Source organism: Melanotaenia boesemani, chromosome 6 (genome assembly GCF_017639745.1).
Source record: "Melanotaenia boesemani isolate fMelBoe1 chromosome 6, fMelBoe1.pri, whole genome shotgun sequence".
Lineage (NCBI taxonomy): Eukaryota > Metazoa > Chordata > Actinopteri > Atheriniformes > Melanotaeniidae > Melanotaenia > Melanotaenia boesemani.
Window position 1 is genome coordinate 33960147 of NC_055687.1, and position 8686 is coordinate 33968832.

Consider the following 8686-nt stretch of genomic DNA (forward strand, 5'->3'; position numbering starts at 1 on the left):
CAAGCTCCTCTCTCCAGAGACACACACACACTGACTGAGCTTTCTTTAAAGACTCACCTCACTCCCAGGTGCTGCCACTCAGGCAATCAGGTGCTGCCACTGAGGTACTGACAGCTCTGCCCCAGTGCTGCTGCACCTCCTCCCCCTCACTGAATCCACCAAAACTCACTACAGTATGCACATGCTTCCTATTGACATACATGAATTCATCGACATATGGGGCCCTTATAGCAATATGAGTGCAGTCAATTGCGCCGATTACATTAGGAAAACCGGACATTGCTGCAAATTGCCTTTTAATGTCGGCCTGTTCTCCTGCAATATAGAGAAATTGGATGTGGAAGAGTGTAGCAGGACGCATAGACAGCGGAGACGGGTTATGAACTCTTGCCGGGTTGAAGTCATGCACGCTGACCAGTGAGCCGAAATCACATCTGCGGTCATACAGCCAGAGCGCAAAATTAATTGGAGACATGGTGACAGGACCCCACGCTGCCACAAGAGGACTCTGGATGCAGTGTGTTGTTAATTCCCCACCTCTCCATCTGTGTCGCCAATTCCCCCAGCCTCTAAAACCAGCGTACGCATGGGTCAGAGCTGCCGTGAAAGACCGCACATTTTCACGTCAAGTTTGTTTTTTATAAATCACAACCTTTGCGTGAAAAGAGGCGTACGCCAGTTTCAGGCCCCATTTTGTGCGTACACAACGGTTATAAATGAGACCCCTGGTGACTGTGGAGGCCGTTGGAGTCCAGTGAACTCATCGTCATGTTCTAGAAAGCAGCTGGAGATGAGCTGAGCTTTGTGACATGGTGCATTATCCTGCTGGAAGTAAATGGGCACACTGTGGGCCCCTTAGTATCAACTCATGGTTTAACCACCACAGCCTACCTGAATATTGTTGCTGACCATGTCCATCCATTTATGACTACAGTGTATGAAGTGTGTGAAGAAAACATCTCTTACACCATTACACCACCAGCAGCCGGAATCATTGATCCAATGCAGGATGGATCCATGTTTTCATGATGTTTCCACCAAATTCTGATCCTAGCATCTGAATGTTCAGAATATTTTCTCTTCTTTGAGTTGCTACCATGATGCTGTCTGATTTGTTTCAAAAAGCAACTGAGCAGTTGTACCTAATAAAGTGGCTAGCGAGTGTAGTGTAAACCTTACTCCTATTCAGACTCTCAAACCATTTTTTTTACAACTTAGTTACATAGCCGAGGAGGTACAGTGTAACTTTATCATAGTTACACACCACATGTTGGGACATCAGCATTTTCCTCATCAAATTAGAATAAGACATTTTGGTTGTTAGAACAAAGGAAATGGAAAAAATTTAAATGCTTTTTAATTATTATCATTAAGAACATCTAACAAATTATCACAGTATTGATGTATTGATGCATCTTTTCACTCTGAACCTGATGCTATTGGCTCATTGATCATTAAACTGATATATTTATACAATCCTATAAATGAGAAAAGAGCATAATTCTTCTTTTCCTGTAGTTTACCAAACAATTTCCATGAATACTCAGATAGTCAAAGTGCTTTCTTTTGGCTGCCAGAGATGAGGAATGTCACATTATCTGCATAAAGACAGATTCTATATGATGGAAAGTGCAGCTGTGATACACAGGAGCCTTTAGCTCTGCGTCAATCATGGAGTGTGTTTGCCCTGTCTCTGTGTCCTAAGAAAAATTAGACAAGGAGAATTGAAAAAAAATAGGCTTCCAAATGATACCAGCTTGTCATTCCTTATGAGTCTATACATGAAAAAGTTACACCTTCTGTACGGAAATGATGACTTTTTAGAGTTTTACACTTTATGGTCTTTTCACTCGATACTTAAACTCCCTCATTAATGTGATTTGTACCTAAAAAAAACACATGAGACAACCATTTTCTGGCTTCAGTGTCCACATCTAGTTAACACACCCAAAAATCTGTGTGTCAAAGCTTTGACAGTTAATTCGTAGAGCTGGAAATGTTTTACGCATTCCACAATAATGAAGTGTGTTAATATAACTAGTCGTAAATATGAATGCATTTTAATATTTTTCTTTTTGCCGACATCATTAGCTTAGAAATAAACAAACCAACTTGATTTTACTAGTTTCAGACACTTGTTGTGAAAAGGCCCCCTTAGTCTACATTAAAGTTCAAACAAAGTGTGCAGATGCTGCATAAGCAAACAAATGAGGAAATAGGAGCATTAGTGTCCTGTGTGGTGGTATTTTGTTAACCTGCTCCTGCACTTTCTTACCTTCATGTGTATGGATTTAGTGCTTTCTTGTTTTTATTTAAAGTTTAATGTAAGACACTCACTCATCTTTACTTGTAAAGTGAAATCCATCAGAAATTTGTTGGCTTCAAATTGCACTTAAAGCTAGTTAAGTACCACAGCAGGTTACACAGCGGGGCCTGCAGTTTATATGTAGTTGTTTCTGCCCTCAATAACTTTAAATTGTCTTACTCCTGAGATATTTGTGGAGGCTGGATCTTAAACCCAATGCAGCCCTCTATGTTACTCTGTGAGAAAAATTCCATAATTGTCTTTGTCCAGGTATTTGTGCTAAGACCTAAAGCATGAAGGGAAAGGAGACTGCACCATTAAACATGTGTTTATGAATAATAAACATGCAATGTTCATCATTTTGAGATGTTTGGGGTTTAAAGAGATTACACTGAAGTTTTGAGGGGGAAAAAGAGTCGATAGCAAAGGAAGTAAGTGGTTAAACACCCATGAGGTATAAAAGTAATTCTTTTTCTCACAGAAGTTCATGTATACATACTGCAGGACTTCAGAAAGCACTGCTGGGTGGTAGTGCCTCACTGCGTTTTGGTAACCTGAGGATGGGAACTTATCCAGCCAAATGAGTGCAGGTAGAGAGCAACTGTGGATTAAGGAAGCGTATAATAAAAATGTTGTTTTTAGACTGAAGTAGCTGTTGGAGTGTTGATAGTTAACACATATTGAAATGATGGTGAGATGCTGTAAAAATTAAACACAACATATTTGTACTAAAGGAAAAATGGTACTCAAATGAAAAAGTTAGCTTAAAAGCAGGTTTATAAGCACAGAAAGAGAAAAATAAAAACAACAAAAACATTTGTGTGTACAACATGCAAACAAGTTGTTATTTTTAAAGTTATTTATTTTTACTGTCGAGCATTTAACAAACTGACTGCTTTTGATTGGTTATGTGTTCACACTTCACTGTAGAACCACATGTACACTATTCCTCTTTGAGATGACACAAATAGGCAAAATCCAATTTTCTGCCTGCTGCTGTTCTGTTACTACTACAGTTAAGAAACCAGCTTCTTTCATCTGCCCACGCTCACTAAAGCACAGCTGTTTCTCCTGCTATTTGACTATTTTCCAGACACCTTCTGTCCCTGTGCTCGCAGATGATCTCTACTTCCCACCATCCCTGTGATGGTCTGGGTTAAACTGCTGTTTATAAGATGCCACAAGGTTATGAAAAAAAAAAAAAAGCAAAGAGAATGTATAAATAGCTTTGCAGTGCCGTGTGTAAATGTGTTCTGGTGCCTACCTCCCAAACTGAGAAGCTTGAAGGATTTTTATCTAAAAACACAGCTTCTACTGCAGCAGAATGTCGTGCATCGTGGCTTTTGTGGTAGACACAACAGAAACAGTTGGCCTGTGATTCATAGAAATATTTGTTGTAAGCCATTAATATTGATTTTATCTGCAGGCAACATTTAGGATGTTTTTTATGTATATAAATAGCAAAATCTCGAGCAAACAAACTGAAAACCGTGTTAATAAAGTGTTTTTTTCTGTTTTGTGTTGTAATTGTTGCTTAGCTAATGCTTCATGGATGTCATGTATCTCCTTTGCAAATGTGAAACAGAAGAATATGCACACAAACTGCTTTACCTTTGGGTTGTTTCAGTGATGGAAAAACAAAAGATTTTCTTACTATACATTCTCTCTTTTGACATATCAGTGAAATTAATGTCAGGTAAATAATTGATTATTGATCGTGACAACACTGAACTCCTAACTGTTCTCTGCATGTTGAGACACATTTTATGTAATTATGTAAGTGGTGGCGTGAAGAAATTAAAATGTGAGCTTCACTTTAATCTGATGGATGTTATCTTTGGTCATGTGACTTACAATGGATTCTATCTTTGTGTCTTAATAAAGCAGATGGTAAAACTGAGAGATGTTTTATTGTACATTAAGATCTCAACCCAAGCAAGTGTTTGAAAGTTAGACCAGAACAAATCTGATCTGCAGAGGTTTCTCTTCTACATGCCAAAGGATCAGCTTCAGCCTCCTGGGCGGGTCTGGGTGTGTGAACATCATCGTAGTCTTCAAGATGAGGTTCAGCTACATTCAGGAATAATAACCTTTCCTATGAGCACAACTTCCAGTCTGAACAAAGCAACATCTTCCTGAAGGTGTGTCTGAGCTCAGCGCTGCGGAAGGCGTAGATGGCCGGGTCGATCAGGGCGTGGCTCATCATCAGCACCACATGCAGCTCAAACAGGGACCTGTAACACTCGCAGTATGGATTCATGGGACACACCATGATTATGATGAGGTGAAGGAAAAATGGTGCCCAACAAACCACAAACACTCCAAACAGGATGGTGAGAGTCAGAGCCCCTCTCATGTTGCTGCCCCACCTCCGCTGCCGTTGACCCCCGCTACCAGCAGGGAGCGCTGCGATGTGCTTGGCATGGATTCTTGCCAGCATGAACATGTAGACATAGAGGAAGCAGATGATCGCCAAGGAGATGATGAAGAAGACAACGAAGCAGATCATGATGAACTTGAAGTGGAAGAACCTCACCATCAGCACAGCCAGCACGCCGCACGTGATCCAAATGACACCCAAGATGGTTCCGGCGCGCTGCATCGTCATGATGTTGTGGTACCGCAGCGCATGGAATATGGTGATGTACCTCAAAAACAGAAAACAAATCATTCTATTATCTGATCAAAAGATGGACCACCAAGTCCTGCACAGTTTTACAGCATATGGTAGAGCCCAGAACAGCCTAAATAAATACAAATATGATCTTTATATTCACCATCCAGGTGCTCAAGTAAAGACATTTTCATAAAATCACATTTCAACTTTTTCTGTTGGAATCAGTAAAACCCATTATTGTAGCTTCACCAACGGACATTGAGAGGATCCAAAGTAAGATTAGAATAAGGTATGAAACGTGTAAATAAACAAACACATCATGTAAAAATAACATTTTTTATGTGGCTGTAATTTTTACATGATAATACTTCTTGGCAATAAGTCTTATACTATTCATTTTTTTATTTCTTTATTTATTTGCTTTTTTTTTGTTTGTTTGTTCATCAGGGACAATTTAAACAAACATATGGGTCAAAAAGTGTAACTGATGTTTTACATAAAGAGTTAAGTTAGTACACAACTCTTGTCCCTCGTTGGGCTTTTTAAAGAAGAAATATGAAAAAATATTAAAGATATATAGTAATTATTGCTGGACAAGGATTTAAATTTTTATTCGTGACTATTTGCATGATTTTTCATGATTGATTACAGTTGGTTGCATTGTGACATGCAAGATTCACTCATGATTTAAAAATACCCTAGCGTGTTGCAAAGTACCTCCATATGAGCAAAAGCTCTGTAACTTCAAATAAATAAGCTGTCTCACACAGTAGCAGCTCAAATATTTCTTATTAATTTCAACTTAATTCTTACTGTAATTATATATGTATGAGGCAAACTCATTTTAAAATTTTTCTGATTGGTGGTATTTCTCTATTTTTCAAGAGGATGTCTTTTATTTTAATCCTCATTATGTTGAACAGTAAGTTTAAAGTATTAATTGAATAACTAAGTTTAAATTGAGTTAGCTGAGTTAAATATGTAATGTGAAGGGGGAGCTAATTCTTTTCCCTGGTAATTGTGTACCGCAGCTTTAAGAGCACAGCAGGCGTGTAGCAGTAGAACAGTGGAGCATGTTCTTTGTATTATATATGAGCTGTGGACCACATGGTTTTCTTATTGTGTCTTGATCATTAATTTGTTATCCAGCAGAAAATTCTTTGGGACTTGCATACTTTTTGTGAAACTTGAGGAATAAACTTATTTTCTTCAAACCAAGACCAAGCGAGACTTGTTAATTAAATTAAATTTTCATTTTCTACACCGTGTAGTACAATTCAGGTCACAGGGGAGCTGGAGCCTATCTCAGCAGGTACAACCTGGACGGGTCGCCAGTCCATCACAGGGCCAACAAAGAGAGACAAACAACTACTCACACTCGCACTCACTCCTAGGGAGAATTTAGTCATCAATTAACCTGACATGCATGTCTTTGGACGGTGGGAGGAAGCCAGAGTACCTGGAGAGAATCCACACATACACGGGGAGAACATGCTCCACACAGAAAGGCCACTGTTCCAACCTTCTCTCAGCTGAGGCTCAAACCAGCGACCTTCTTGCTATGATGCCACGGTGCTAAACACCACACCACCGTGCAGTCCCATATATATTATTATAATAGAATATAAAACATTATAAACAACACCAATATAAAACACTGTAAACAAAAGTATGCATAAACAATATAAACCTAATTCCTAATATAATCTAAAAGCACAAAAAACATACCATCTGACTGGGCTTCTGGAACCTCAGGTGTTGACAAACAGCTGATTGTCAGTACCCAGTGAGCAGTGATCAGCTGGTGTCTGCTCCAAGCATTTTACTTACAAATGTCACTTAATTTAAAAGGGAAAAAAATGGGTTTTAATCAGTAAAAGATTTTTTGTTGAGTAGAATTCTTATAACAAATATTCCACCAAACACTCATTTTCTTACTGTTCCTGCTAAACTTAAACCAGATAAACTATTCCAGATTGCATTTGAGGTGCAAATAAGCAAGACTCGATCTTTTCCTTATTTAATTTATACTAGAGGATCATTTTTCCACCCCTTTGAACAAAAATTCAAAGAGAAACAGTTCACAGCAGTCAGCTGAACACCAAGCAAAACAAACACTTAATTCTTTTCACCCTTTTGCCCACCATTGTTCTGCTAATGGAATAAAATAGCCTTTTGTAAATATGGAATTATTATCCCTTTGAGAAGGGTATTCTGCTGGCTTGAATGCAATATGTCATTTCCATAATTAATTCAGACAGTTATTGTTAAAGAAACAGGTTATTTAATACACAGTACACAGATCAAACCTCTGCTTACATACCTGTCAACAGCAATGGCCAAGAAACTGAAAATGGAGCCCACAAAGGACATGCAAAGTAGGGAGTCCATCACATCATCCAGCTTGGTCTCAGGAGAACCCGTCTTCTCCAGCTGCCCCACATCAGCCAGAGCTATCATGAAGTTCTCACAGGTTTTAGTCACACTGGCGATGGTGTTAAAGGCAGCCAGGCTGCAGATGAAGCAGTACATGGGTGAGTGGAGGTTTCTGTTCCGGATGACGGCCACCACAACCAGGAGGTTCTCAGCCAGGCTCACTACTCCAATGGTGAAGAAGACAGGGAAGGGGACCTTCACCTCAGGGCAGTCTGACAGGTTGGTTGTGGTTGAGTTCATAGTTAGCCAAGATACAATGATATGTTGTAAAAACTTTTTAACATAGAAATGGAAATAATGCCTATAATAAGTTAAAGTAACTATTGAAAAAACTAATAAAAGAAATTGGGGCAAAATAGTGATCCAGAATGGTCCAGTTGAATGAAGTTTTCAAGATGAGGAGCACCACTGGAGGGAAAAGTTCACATCTGTTGGAGCAACATGAACCTCTAGTCAGTGTTGCAGCAGCCAAATTCGACTTAAATCTTATTTTATAGTCAGTGTTAATTAACTGAAAGACATCACAAAACAAAACATGCTGACAACCTCACAAATAAGTCAAAGAGAGATAAACAGAGAAAAAGCAGACGGCACTTAATTTACAAAAATGCAAAATATCAGCTGCAGCAGCAAAGTTTCAGTAGCCAAGGAGAATAAGAATAAGCACATTTACAATTTCAGGAGTTTCAAGCTCACACAAGACACGTGAAAAAGTGCAATGAGAGTTGCTGTATACAGTAATGTCTGCATGAAAGCTTTACATACAGTCTAACTGGTCATAGATTTTCTCTGTTGACATGTGCAGCAAATAGACTAAGTTCTCTGCAGATTTCAGTATCTGAGAAGTAGAACAACATTAATTGAACAAAATATAAAACATATCCTTATTCAAAATACAGCAGATACAACTTGGTACTGCAAAGTGAACGGCACACAACAACCTAGGTTCAGTGATATGAGTTCATCTCCTTCGTGTCCCCTTCTGATGGCAAGTTGCTATGCTAAAAAAAAAAAAAAAAAAAAAAATTATTAATGAAGGCTGATTTAAGAATAAAATTTATGCAAAAATGTTGTTTCCTAAATGTATAAAAGCATAAAATTACTCTGAAAATATTGTAAATATTTGAACTGAAAGACAAAATATAAAAAGAGGTAAAATGAGGACGTGTGGTTGCAGGCGTGTGGTCTGACCGAATACGCTGGCTGGCAGCTCTCAGCTGACTGTGTTAACATTGCTCCAGTGAATACTTCAGCAAAGGTCACATTTAAAGAAAGTCACACAGGAACACTCTGCAACAGGCAGGTCTCTGCAGCCGCTTTGTCACGAA

The 8686-nt window shown here is 38.8% G+C and overlaps 1 protein-coding gene across 3 annotated transcripts; it reads right to left on the bottom strand.

Moving 5' to 3' along the window:
- Positions 1-2565: 2565 nt before the first annotated feature.
- mc2r (melanocortin 2 receptor) lies at positions 2566-8686 on the bottom strand. Of its 3 annotated transcripts, XM_041989172.1 has the most exons (5): positions 8550-8686; positions 8300-8359; positions 8124-8196; positions 7246-7786; positions 2566-4953 (listed from the first exon to the last, which is right to left on the bottom strand). In XM_041989172.1, exons 4-5 carry the CDS (start codon positions 7596-7598, stop codon positions 4401-4403), a joined length of 906 nt encoding a protein of 301 aa, XP_041845106.1. In that variant the 5' UTR covers positions 7599-7786; positions 8124-8196; positions 8300-8359; positions 8550-8686; the 3' UTR covers positions 2566-4400. The 3 variants fall into 3 exon arrangements, with proteins under 3 accessions (XP_041845106.1, XP_041845107.1, XP_041845105.1); XM_041989173.1 differs by lacking the exon at positions 8124-8196; XM_041989171.1 differs by having other exon boundaries at positions 8124-8359.

Excerpts from the sequence above, each read along its gene's own strand:
- mc2r (XM_041989173.1), bottom strand. The coding sequence starts at position 7,598 with ATGAACTCAACCACAACCAACCTGTCAGACTGCCCTGAGGTGAAGGTC. Across the intron at positions 4,954-7,245 it reads TTGGCCATTGCTGTTGACAG|GTACATCACCATATTCCATG; the intron begins GTATGTAAGCAG and ends TCTGTTTTTGAG.